The sequence below is a fragment of the Narcine bancroftii genome, chromosome 6 (assembly GCF_036971445.1).
Source record: "Narcine bancroftii isolate sNarBan1 chromosome 6, sNarBan1.hap1, whole genome shotgun sequence".
NCBI lineage: Eukaryota > Metazoa > Chordata > Chondrichthyes > Torpediniformes > Narcinidae > Narcine > Narcine bancroftii.
In genome coordinates this window covers 231062595-231075541 of record NC_091474.1, presented here as the reverse complement: position 1 = coordinate 231075541, position 12947 = coordinate 231062595, and the positions used below count along the sequence as shown (strand labels likewise).

The window sequence follows — 12947 nt, the reverse complement described above, 5'->3', positions numbered from 1 at the left end:
TAAGTACGTTAAAAGGAATTGTTTTTCAGATAAAGTTGTAAATTGGCATGATCTTCCTCTGACATACCTAGAGATTTTATTTATCCTTGTCTGTCTCTGCATTCAGTGATTTTTTTTTTCATAACTTTATTGGTTTAAAACACTTTATGATGTCATGTGGTCATTGTGAATCAAAATTTCTCTGCCTCCATATTGAATGAAGAGTAAAATAAGGAAATCACTTAACCCTGTATAATCAGTGTAATGTTTATTAATGTTAAAATTGCCCCAGTAAGCTGCAGCAATGCCAATTGCTGAGAAAGTTTGTATGTCGTATGCAAATTGTTGGATGTAACTTGCTTTATGCACTGATGATCTGATTTTTTTTTGTTCAGGAACTACATGATAAAGCGGTTTGGTCTGTGTGTGATAATAAAACCCTGACGATTAATCTAAATGTCACAGATGTTCCATTTGCTGCACAATTAGCATCAACTCCATTCCATGTGATTCCACAACATCCAAAGCAAGATTCAGAAGAATGCAATGAAAGTAAGGTTTGCTTTTATGGTGAAAGTCAACCTTCAGTGATTGTGTACTTTGCAAGTTTTAACCTGTGGAAATTTTGATTTTTGTGATGCAATAGAAATGTTATAAACTTCGTGTTCTTCCAGAAAGCGCACAAATTAAAAATGATGAGCTTGTGGTGTGTTCTTCATCAGAAGAAGAATACATTCAGCTTGCCAAAGTCAGAAAACTTGGGTAGGAAATTTTCCATTTTGCCTAAAATATTGGTATTTAGTATCAAGGAATTCTCTCCTTGTTAAATTTTCAGAAATGACTGAATGAATAAAATTTGGAACTGTAAAATTTTGATAGTTCTGTAAGTTGCATGATAAAGATTGAGTATTTAACGAGAAAATAGTCGTCAGGAAACTCTAAGCAACTGTTTGTTTATCGCTCAAAATTAACTTTATTGATCATTTTTTTTATTCCTTCACCAATATATTTCCTTATCTCTATCTCCAAACATTTTGTTTTGAACAGTTCATTTCAGGACCTAGGCTCGGAACCCATCAATCACTTATCGGCCCCTGCCTTTGATTCTAGCATTAATCAGGATGTATCCAGTCAAAAGCCAATCTTAGAGGAGTTTCAGATGGTTGAGGAGAGACAAGAGTGCCCACAGCTGATCCCTGAAGAGGAATGTCTCAAACCTGAACAGTCGTTCTGTTGTCTAAACGAGATGTACTGCAGTGGTCTACAGTTTGATGAAGAACCGAAGGAAACTCTGCCTGAGACGGGTAAATCTGAGTGTTCATCTCATGCTTTCGAAAAGTAGGAGAATTGCTGTGCATACTAATTTAACTACATTTTCCACCAGAACATATTTCGCTGAGCTCTCATCAATTAGAGTTCTCTAAATGATGTATTGACTCAAGAAGGCAGACTACATTAAAAAAAAACCTATTACCCTGGCCATGCTCTCTTCTTTCTGCTATCTTCAGTCAGAAGGTACAGAAGCCTGACGTCTGGTACCTGTGGGTTCAAGAATGGTTTGTCTGTCAACAGCTATCAGGTTCTTGAACCTCACTACCTCCTCATAACATTTCAAGACTACCAAAGGTCTGTCTGACACAACACATTTTTTCCCTCTATGACCAATGCCCCTTGTCTGCTTTTTTTCCTCCTATTTGTTTTATTTGCCTGGGAAGCTGCAGCAAGCAAGACTTTCATTGCCTCTGTACATTGTACTTGTGTATATGACAAACTTAATTCCTAAATAAACATTAAAGGGACTGATTCAAGCATAAAGAATAGTTGGGAGATTGGCAATGAAAAATTTGGATTTGGACATCAAATTCCATTGATTTGATAAACTGCTTAACTACTGTCAGATAATATTAAGTTTATTCATTACATTATACCTGTGAGAATAGTTCTTCTGCAAGTAGTTCAACAAGTTAGCTCTAGTATTCATATTAAGTAGAAGAACAAGAGCATAATTTATGGAGCATAGGAAGTTTTGGAAAGCAGAGAAAAGTTGCATTTGATGAGAAGAGAATCTATTGGGTGCAGCTTAGAGTTTTGCTATTTTTTTAAAAATCAGAGAATAGTATTTTGACATTTTATTAGGCTGATGAAAGCTGAATGAGATTGCAATAGGTGTACTAGTGGACAGAGGCAGAGTGGAAGAAATTGCTGCCCTACAGCTGGTCTTTGAGACCTGTCAGAAAAGGATCTGGCAGAAGGTGAAAAATGTTCTTCGTGACCTTTGGGTGTTCAAGGATGAAAGGTTATTTAATGGAGGTGAAGAGCCGGCTCCTTTTTCATTGGGGTGACAGTAGGAAATGCTAGAGGACATCTGTATTAGGTGAGGGGAAGAAGGTTTGGGGAGTCATCGGGGAGCAACTTTTTTTTTACACTGAGTAGTGGGTGCCTGGGTGATAGTGGAAGCTGTACAATAGGGACATGGATGCAAGAAAAACTGAGTGTTATGGTGTGAGATAGGGAAGGTTTAGATCAGCCTGTGCTGTAACATTCCATCTATATTGGTGGAGTCAAAAATGAAAATAATTTGATCAAAGGTATGTCTCCTCAAATAGATTTGTTAGCTGTGAAATGAAAGCTATTTTTGTTTTTTTTCTCTCTATCCAGCTGTAATAGTTAAAAATCCATGGGATAAAGATCTTATTCATGAACTTCTATCAAATCTACCCAAGCCGTTGAGTTCCTACTCATCCTTTATGACTTGGCAGGTCAACATGCCTGCTGTCAGGCCAAAAGCCAACCTTCACTTGGGTAAGTAATACATTTAGTTGCTGCCCTACTTGGCGTTAACTTGTATTTCCTTGTTCACTTTGCACAGCAAAACGTTGTACAGGTTTCTGCTCCAAACTTCTCTGATAAGTAGTTCAAAGGTCATTTCACGTATTTCTGTTCTTTTTGTAGGATGGGATCAAACTGCTATTTGCTTCATTATTTACAGGCAATGGTTTACACACATGTATGGTTCAACTTATAACGCTTGAAGCACCATGATTGGCTTCTTAGCAAATTCTAAACAGCATATGATGTATTTTTTATTTTGAAACACAGTGTTCACAATTGTTTTTGATTTTTACAATATTTTTAATGAATTTGCCACCATTCACCTTTTGAAAGTTATAATTTGTACTCTTTTCTATGTAAACACAATTGTAAAAAGTTATTTCCATTGAACCATTCTAACTTTTGTTCCTTTTGATGCCTTGGTATCATATTATATTATCCCAGAGAATCTGAGATTCACTTCCAATCTGATCAATACCAGACTACTGGTTAACTATTAACATGTCCCCTGAACAACCTTCATTGGGCATTTGCTTCTGTGGCTCACATCCCAAGAAATTATCAAAATATTTTTCTCTTCAGAGCACCCATTTTGATTGTGCAAAAATCGCATTGTTTCTCACCATAGCCCCTTGGTTGGAAATTTGTTAGGTACTGTGGGAAATCGATCAAAATCAGGACATCTAAAAATGCAAGTTTGCAATGATCTTATTTAAATGGTGGAACTATCTGGAGCGGCTGTCTGTGCTGTTATCATTTCTGGAGGCTTAAGTCTGTTCTCAGTTGCAAAGCATCAAATTGCAATTTAAGGTACTGCAGCAACGCTTTCTCTTCCACTGCACCATCCACCACCCCCTGAATTCTTAAGATTTAACATATAGCACAGTAACAGGCCATTTCAACCCACAAGTCTATGCCAGCCAATTTACACCCCATTAGCCTACCCCACCCTCGGTACGCTTTGAATGGTGGAAGGAAACTGGAACCAGCCCCCCCCCCCCCCCAAAAAACCCACACAGGCACAGTGAGAACGTACAAACTCCTTACTGACAGCATAGGATTCGAACCCTGGTCTGATCCCAATCACTGGCACTGTAAAGGTGTTGTACTAATCACTACACCACCATGCTGCCCAATTGCAATGTGGAAAGATGGTGAGAATATAATAGAAGCAATTTTTATTTGAATTGGAAGGAATATGATCTAGATTTAAGATGAAGGGTTGCAATTAAAAATGAAAATGAGCTCGGTGGTTCTTGAGCAACCTTGGACTAATGGGGAAGAGAAGGAAATGTTTGTTTTTTAAAAAAATTCCCTAAACTGCGGCATTCACAGAAAAGGTTTGGCAATTATAGGGCATACTGACTGTAAACTAGGAAAAGGCTTTTATAGCTGACATTTAGATGGGAAATTAATTATTCCATGTAGTGCTGACAAACTGGACCCAATCATGAGAAAACCTTTTACTAACTAGGCTTGTATTGCTTTGAGTGTAAGAACTGTGTCACAGAGCCATACATGTCACAGAGTATATAGATATGTTTTTGGGAGATAAATTGGGAAAGGTTTGTTAGAGTAGGTTACTTACAAACACTTTAAAACAGATCTTATTTGAAGTACTGGAGCTCTGCTAATGCTAGACATATCAGCTCCACAGCTTTTGCAAGAGCTTTGGAGAGTGCCCAAGAGACTTCACTAATGGATTGTTGTTTACAAAAGGCAACAGATGAAAGATCTTGTTGGAGCCGCAGATTGTCTGGAAGAGAACATATTGTTCTAAGAGTGTCAAAGAGAGTCAAACAGACTTTTTCTAAGAGAAACACACACACACACCACTTCTACAGTGTTACAAGCAGGACAAGCTGGCAAGCTTGTGGAAAGCCCCATTTGGAAGATGGCCTGGTCAAAGCCCTTATGGTTCATGCAAGAGGAGAGGACTGGCTGTCTAATGTTTCACTTGGAATAAGGGAAACAAAAAGGAACTCTGGTGACCTGAAAGAAAGAAGTTATCATCTGGAGAACTTTGAAGGGGGCAAGTTTTGTCAGCAAGACACTGGAGTGGCTGATTAAAAAGGAATTAGTTGTGGATGTCCTGGAACAACAACATCACTCTCTGAAAACCGTCAAGAACCTTCCTGAGCGGTAACCATTTACCTTTCAACCACCAAAGCCTGGTGAACTTTATAAATGTTAAATTCTGTGCACAATATAAGAATTGCCTGCAACCAGTGAATTTGGAGGAATGAGAAGTGGGATTGGACTATGAACCAAAGAACTTTTCTGAACTTGCACACACATTACATACACGTAGGCTTAGAATTAGAAGGGGGTTAAGTTATGCGAAAGTTAAAGTGTGATTCTGTTTTCATGTTTAAAGATAATTAAAAGCAACTTTTGTTGAAGTAACCATTTGTCTTGGTGAATATCTATTGCTGCTGGGTTTTGGGGTCCTCTGGGCTCGTAAAAATAGAAAACGGCCGACTATTCAGCCCATTGAATTGCCTCCGGGTGCTAGTTTCCTCCCGCATTGTAAAAATGAACGTGGTTAGCAGGTTAACTGGACGGCACAGGCTGCAAGGGCCTGTTACAGTGCTGTATCTCCAAAAATGAACTGCTTGCATCCTTCAGCACCAATTTTTCTCTCTCATTCCTCTCTGTGTTTAGGAAATGAAATGTACCTAATTTCTTATTTGCTTGGAGAGGGGTCCTTTGCTCATGTCTACCAAGCATCAGTTTTGGATATGAATAACTTGTCTGATGTGAAGAACCAACAAAAAGTGAGCTTAAAAGTGAGTACACAATGAATTTATTGCAATGTGAATGAAGCCTAAATTTGATTTACTCTTGAGATCTGGTGCTTTGTACTTCCTCATGATCTTGATTAACAAGAATATGCCCCTCTCCGTTTTAGTTTGCTGCAAGCTGGATTTGATGAATGATATGTTTGAGGTGTTGGAAGTCATGTGGAAGTGGGAAAGAAGGATTCCAAAATTTGATTAAAGCAGTTGAAGGAATTGCAAGATGCCAGAAGCAAACGCACGCAGTTATTGAGGAAAGGTGATGGAGAGAAACAAGCCAATTGAGGGATTTAAAAGTACCAGGAGGAGCATTTTACTTGAAATTGTGTCAAATTTCAAATTTATTATGTTTAGTTTGGTCATCTCCTTTACAGGAAGGAGGTGGAAGTTTTGGAGAGGGTGCAAAGGAGATTTACCAGAATGTTGCCTGGATTGGGTTAACAGAGCTGGGGCTTTTCTCTCTTTGGAGTGAAGAAGAATGAGAAGAGACTTGGAGGTCTACAAGATTGAGAGGCATAGATAGGGTGGACAGCCAGCACCTTTTCCCTGGAGCGACAGCAGCAAATACCAGAGGAGATTTTATGAGTGAGGAAGGGAAAGTTTAGTGGAGATTTCAGGCGTGTTCCACAGAGTAGCAGGTGCCTGGAATATATTGCTAGGCCTAGTGGTGGAGGCTGGTACAATGGGGACCTTTTAGACAAGCGCATGGATACAAGAAAAATAGACAGTTATGGGTGTGAGGTGGGGAATGTTTCGATTGTTGAGTAGATCAATACAACATAATGATTGAAAGGGCTGTACTGTAATATATGTTCTAAACTTTTCAACTTTCAAGAGACTGTTTGACCCATTGAATTCTTCCAGAAGTTTGTTTTATGTTTCAGGTTGGCAGATGATACAAGATCAATGCTTTGTAAATAGTGTACAAAAGAGGTTATTCTAAGACATGACAAATCCCTGGTTGGGAAAGGAAGCAGAGAATGTTTACTGTCAGAATTCCTCAGTAAGGGAGTATGTCAAAACTTTTTTCAGAGATGTCCCAGAAAGGGTTCTTGCTTTCATATGTAGTGAATACACTGAGGAAAACAGTTTCCTCTTTGAATTCTGATATAATCCCATGATTTGAATTAGACACTTTATAAATATAGTTTTTTCTTTTTGCTTTACAGGTTCAAAAAATATCTAATCCCTGGGAATTCTACATAAATACTCAGTTAACTGAGAGATTGAAGCCAATGTTTTGCAGTCTATACAACAGTATCCACTCTGGGCATTTCTTTAAGAATGGCTGCATTTTGGTTGGAGAGCTGTACAATTTTGGAACTTTGCTGGTATTTATGTGCTGCCAATATTGCCATGACAAAAAATATCCTTGTATGAACAATGTAAAAGATTTAACAATTTTACATGTCATAGGTACATAATTTGGGCCATCTGATATTTCTAAGGTCCTGATTTACCTCGTATTATTCGCAGTGGTACGGCAAGCTATTATGCTAGATGCAAATGGTAGGAAGTTTGGAGGAGGCAAGCTAAATGGGGTTGGGTAAATAATGGAAATATTATGAGAACTGCCATAAACTTGAAGGACCAAACAACTGCCTTCTGTGTCACAGGGGGAATGTAATGTAAGTACCTGGTCCAATGGGTGTATTTATCAGTTCTGTGGTGTTCCTCAAGTTCTATGGGAAAAAATGTTTGCTTTAAACCATTCCATATTCCAGTTTTTTTAGCGTCAGACTTTTTTTTACTGGGTCCTTGACAGTAGGTATTAGGATTTGTGACAGATCCCTTTGGCTTGTCATCTGAGAATTGTAACTGGAGCAAAAATTGTATTCCAGATTTACTGATATCAGGGTTGATAGCACATTGGGAAGCAGGTAGCTGTGGTTCTTGGAGCCCTCCACATTGACTCTGGACCCTACTAAGTATATTTTTTTTAATGATTCATCTTTGGGACAGAAACTCTCTACATTGATTGTCATTTCCAAAATGTCGACCCGGCAATGATATAGAAAGAGCATTCTGTCACCGTCAGGTTGATGTGTGAATTGGAAGGAAGCCTGCAGTTAATGGTACCTCCAAGTACCTGCTCCCTTTGTCCTTAATGAAATATTTTTTATTTTGGGGGTAAATACTTGGAGTTTGAGAGACAAAACCATTTGTTTTGGAAATCGGGGAACGGTAGGGTAATTAATCTTTGAACATGAAGTGAACTTTTTGAAACCTGTAGTAAAATTCATTATTTTGTTTGATTTCAGAATGCAGCCAATCTGTATAAAACGCTCATTGAAAAAGTAATGCCTCAGCCCTTAGTGATCTACTTTGCCATCCATATTCTTTATATAGTGGAACAGCTGCACTGTATTGGAATAATTCATGGTGATATAAAACCTGACAATTTTATCCTTGGAGAAAGGTTTGTTTTTACTTTTTCTCTCTCTGTGGTTTGGGTGAAAGAAAAAGTTATTTGCACCTAATACCTTTGTTCAGGGAAAGAAGCTACTACTTGGCAAGGACTGTACTGCCTGGTGGAAATTAAATTATCAATCCCTCTAGAAAGTCTGTAGATGGAGGGGATGAGTGCCCTGGAGAAATGCCAATGCACATGGCTAATCTACCTGATGAAGGGCACAGGCCTGAAACATTAGTTACCCTTCCTGTGGATGCTTCATGATCTGCTGGGTTTCCTCCAAATTTAAACCCCAATCTAGATCCTTTCTTGACTCACTGCTACCTTCTCATCAGTGTTAAACTGAATTGAGTATTCCTTTAAGTCAAAAACCTGGAAATTCTGACTTTGTCTTGGAAAGAGGCTATCAAGTCTTTTCCAGCTCTCTGAGCAATCTCATTCCCCCATGTATTTTCCTGGAATCTTCTTTCACACATGCCCATTAACAACTGCTAAACCCCTTACTCCCCTAATTCTCTCACCACTCATCTCCAGGTGGGCCAATTCACCTGGCTAACCAAAGCCTTTGAGAATTAGAACCATAGAACACTACAGCACAGAAAACAGTCCATTCGGCCCTTCTAGTCTGTGCCAAAATATTCTGCTCGTTCCATTGGCCTGCGCTCAGTCCATAACTCTCCAGACCTCTCCCATCCATGTATCTATCCAATTTATTCTTAAAACTTAAGAATGAGCCCGCATTTACCACATCAGATGGCCGTTCATTCTGCACTCCCACCACACTGAGTGAAGAAGTTCCTCCTAAACCTTTGCCTTTCCCTCAAAAGCCATGTCCTCTCGTTTTTGTCTCTCCTAATCCAAGTGGAGTCTAGTCGCATTAACTCTTGTTCGTACCCCTCATAATTTTGTAAACCTCTATCAAATCTTCCATCGTTCTTCTACCCTCCAAGGAATAAAGTTCTAACCTGTCTAATCTTTCTCTGTAACTCAACTCCTGAAGACCTGGCAACATCCTAGTAAATCTTCTCTGCACTCCTTCAGTCTTACTGATATCCTTCCTGCGCCGAAAGGAATGCAAGGCTGGAACCAAACATTTTATTTAGATGAAAATTGGAGCTTTATTTTTAACTAGAATGGGGGCCACTGATGAAGAAAACCACCTTTTACTATTACGTAAACAGCTGGAGGTTTTCTGAAATGAAATTGGCTGCCCAGTGAACTGCCATGGACGTTTTTAATCTGACATATTTGGATATTCATATTTTGTGGTGTCATGTTTAAACTTTTAGAAAATTAGATGCTCATTTTCTGCTTTGAGCATAAATTTTCAACTGTGGGGACCGTTTTTGAATTAATTTTATAATCTTTGATTTGTTATGAAGGTAGAAATGTTGACTAATGAGGTAATTTATCTCTCTGATAAGAATTGGCCTTTTTTTTGTCCAAACAGCTTTTTTGCTAGTTTGTATTGATATTTTATTTAAAAAAAGGAAAATCTAAACCATCTGTGACAGAGTATTTAGAGGTGGTTTGGGAGGAATTGTTAGAGCAGCTGCACACACACATTTTAAAACATACAATATTTGCAGGACTTTTGCAGAGGAGCAACAAAGTATCAACATACAGCAGCTTGCCTAGGAGAGCATGTGATTTTTGCAGGCAGAGGAACAGAACAGCTTTGCTCTCAGAGAGGGAGGGAGAGAGAACGAGATACAGAAATCAGTTCCAAAGGGACAAACTGGCAAACTTTGGAAGGCTGCTTGGTCAAAGGAGAAGGTTGGCGGTCCAAAAGGTGACCTGAAAGAAAGGAGATCATTTGGAGAACCCTGAAGGGGGCAAGTTTCGTCAGCAAAACTGATTGGGAAGGAATCTGTTGTGGATGTCCTGAGAAAGGAATCTCTCTGAAAACCAACAAGAACCCTCCTGAGTTGTAACCATTTGTCTGTAAAGCACCAAACAATGGTGAACTTTATTAATGCTAACTTCTGTACACAGTTCAAGAATTGCCTGCAACGAGTGAGATTAGACTGTGATCCAGTGAACTCTTTTAATCTTAAATATACATTACACACACCTGCGCTTAGTATTAGAGGGGGATTAAGTAGTTAGGTAGGTTAAGTCAGGAGGTTAAACTTTAATTCTGTTTTCTTGTTCAAATAACCCTGTGTTGTGGTGCATATCTATGGCTGCTGGTTTTTGGGGTCCTCTGGACTCCGTAACAACTGTATTTTTGGATGTGAAATTTCAATGTTAATAAAAATATTGAAAAGAAAGATTATTCATTTTTTAAAATAGAAAATTTTCCACATTCAATCTAGGTTCCTGGACAGTGATGCAGCAAGTGTCGACGACAGTGTATCTCAAGGGTTGACATTGATTGACTTTGGTCAAAGCATAGATATGAAGCTGTTCCCTCCAAATGCAGTTTTTGTTGAAAGTTGTAAGACATCCGGCTTCCAGTGTATTGAAATGCTGTCGGGGAAGCCATGGACCTTCCAGGTAGGGCATGCAGTGTACAAATGTCATCCTTTTCTTAATTAAAATGTGACTGTTCTACTCAATCAGAGAAAGACGAGTGTTTTGCCATAATCTGTTCATTTGTGACTGAAATTAAAAATTTGGACTACCCCTCTTCATGATTTAACACGAGCTCTGTCTTGCGTCCTGGGGGGAGCAACTAATGAATTTTTGTGTTTGCTTCTAGACAGACTATTTTGGAATTGCAGCCACAGTATATTGCCTGCTCTTTGGCTCATACTTAAAATTAAAGGAGGAAAATGGTATCTGGAAGGTCAATGCCACTTTTAAAAGGTTAGTTTAGTGCAAACAGCTAACCTACAACTGGGAACTGCAGGTGCATTTGTTTTTCCTTGTGAATTCTCTAACTCAACATATGCTTCTGTTGTTTCAGAGGTCATCACGTTGATGTGTGGAATCGTTTCTTCAATACCTTGTTATACATCCCCAATTGCCAAAGTCTGCCATCACTTCGAGATCTGCGAGAGGAGCTGGTGTTACTCTTCAAGGAGCAGTACTCAAAAAAACTGAAATCGCTTCGCCAGCGCTTGATGGTGCTTTTGCTTGAAAAGAAGCATTCACAAAGAAGAGCGTGAGTTGGTGGAGCTGCCCTCCAGATCTTTGTGTAAATATGGCGGTGTGCAAATTCAATTCCTGTTTTGTTTAAAATGTTATTTCATTGCACGTAGTGGTGAAATCTAGATTAAAAAATGCAACCATCCAAAGGTGAGTTTGTCTCTACTCTAATGCATATAAAAGGTTATTGGGGGTAATCTGACAGTTGTTTTTATATGCACTTTTTTTTAATGTAAACTGAAGATGGAATTGATTGTGAAATTTGATTTTTTTTTCTAAAGCAAGAGTTCCAATAAGACCAACGTTAAAGCTGCTTCAAAATGTGTATTTTATTCAGGAATGAGCTGAGATGCACCATAATCCTTTCTCTCCATTCCCTCTGTCTCACCCACGAGGCTTTCATTCGAGGATAATGTGATGTCCTCCTTCAGAAAACATGGCTGCCCCTCTACTGCCATTAATACACCAACATTTTCCACCCCCAAAAAAGACAATGACAGGGTTCACCTCATCTATCACCTCATAGAGCTGCCACATCCAACATATAGGTGGCAGAAAATGAAGAGCATGTTGAGGTCAATTACTGCATTTGATGTTCCCTGTGTCGGCTCTTTTGCAGGGGGGGAAGGGACACTGTGATTTGGTCACTTTAATGCCAGACTTGTATGTCTGTCCACATAGCCTTGGACCACAGGTTGAGACCAACATAATTGGAGGAAAAGCAGTGGATCAATTTAGAATTCTCCATTTTCCAGTAATCCCCTCTCCTAATTCTCTTGCTTTCCTTCATCTGACTCCCTTCCTCCAGCTCCCACCCCCTTCCTTCTAGCAGTGTGCAAACTTCTCCACCCATGCCACTCCCCAGTAACTTCTTTTCTCTCCCCTACCTGCCTAGCACCCCGCTAGCCTGCGCTTTCTTCCCCCAGCCCCCCAGGGTTTTCAACACACCTGAAGAGGGGTTTGGGCCCAAAATGTCACTTTCATATTACCTTCCATAGTTGCTGCATCCTCTGTGAAGTTCCTCTAGCATGTTTGTCTATTGTACAAGTTTCCCAGCTTGCAGATGTCTTCCACTAGTGCTCACCCCTCAGTTAGAACATAAACTTTGACTGACAAGACTCAGTATGGCCTAATGCTGTTCAACGTACATCTGCCACATGGTCAAAGCTGAATATGTACACTACAACAAATATTGGCCTGGAGTCAGGGATTTTAAAAAAAATACCATGGACTACTTCACTGACAATGAGCAGGCAAGTTCTTTGCTTATCTTTCAAACAGTAATTCAGTTTTGTTCAGTGCTATATTGGTGTGTCAGTGTAAAACTTTGTGCACATGTCCAGAGTGGACCTTGAAGCCAGACTTCATTGGACGCTGAGCCGGTCGAGTGATTGCTGTGCCCCCATTATCTTGAAAGAAAGGTTGGTATAATTAGCATTAACAATGACAAGCAGCTCAGGGCGAGTCCCAGGAAACAGGAGTGGCACCACCATGAACAGATGGGTTACAGAAGCCCCTTTCACACTAGCACCTTGTCCTAGTAATTGACAGCCAATCTACTGGTTAAGGGTCCAGTGTGAAAGCTTAATAGACATACAGTCATCAAATTACGCCGGGGATGGACCGCCTAGGTAGATTGCATCATCCCTGGGGTTGATGGCGCCTGCAGGAATGTGAAGGAAACAAAAGATTAGAAAGGTAGAAACTTTGTGTTCGGTTTACTAAATCCTGATCAATGCATTATTATCTTGTATTTAAATAAAATTAATCATGCCTAATTATAACATAAGCCCCTTTCACACTTGCATCCCACTAAATTGGTGATTCAGTGT

The 12947-nt window shown here is 39.4% G+C and overlaps 2 protein-coding genes across 3 annotated transcripts in view; one reads left to right on the top strand and one right to left on the bottom strand.

The window, feature by feature from the left end:
• Nucleotides 1-11264, top strand: part of bub1 (BUB1 mitotic checkpoint serine/threonine kinase) — a 53744-nt gene extending 42480 nt beyond the window's left edge. Inside the window, exons 16-25 of the mRNA XM_069887678.1 lie at nucleotides 375-531; nucleotides 654-741; nucleotides 1027-1283; nucleotides 2638-2781; nucleotides 5476-5600; nucleotides 6779-6940; nucleotides 7871-8028; nucleotides 10341-10521; nucleotides 10727-10833; nucleotides 10934-11264. Coding sequence (XP_069743779.1) covers nucleotides 375-531; nucleotides 654-741; nucleotides 1027-1283; nucleotides 2638-2781; nucleotides 5476-5600; nucleotides 6779-6940; nucleotides 7871-8028; nucleotides 10341-10521; nucleotides 10727-10833; nucleotides 10934-11135 — 1581 coding nt within the window. The 3' untranslated portion in view covers nucleotides 11136-11264. The remainder of the gene's footprint in view (nucleotides 1-374; nucleotides 532-653; nucleotides 742-1026; nucleotides 1284-2637; nucleotides 2782-5475; nucleotides 5601-6778; nucleotides 6941-7870; nucleotides 8029-10340; nucleotides 10522-10726; nucleotides 10834-10933) is intronic.
• Nucleotides 11265-11425: 161 nt separating this feature from the next.
• Nucleotides 11426-12947, bottom strand: part of tpcn3 (two pore segment channel 3) — an 81510-nt gene continuing 79988 nt past the window's right edge. For both annotated transcript variants that reach the window (XM_069887659.1, XM_069887660.1), the window contains one exon: nucleotides 11426-12778. In XM_069887659.1, the coding sequence (XP_069743760.1) occupies nucleotides 12743-12778 (36 nt within the window). In that variant the 3' untranslated portion in view covers nucleotides 11426-12742. The remainder of the gene's footprint in view (nucleotides 12779-12947) is intronic.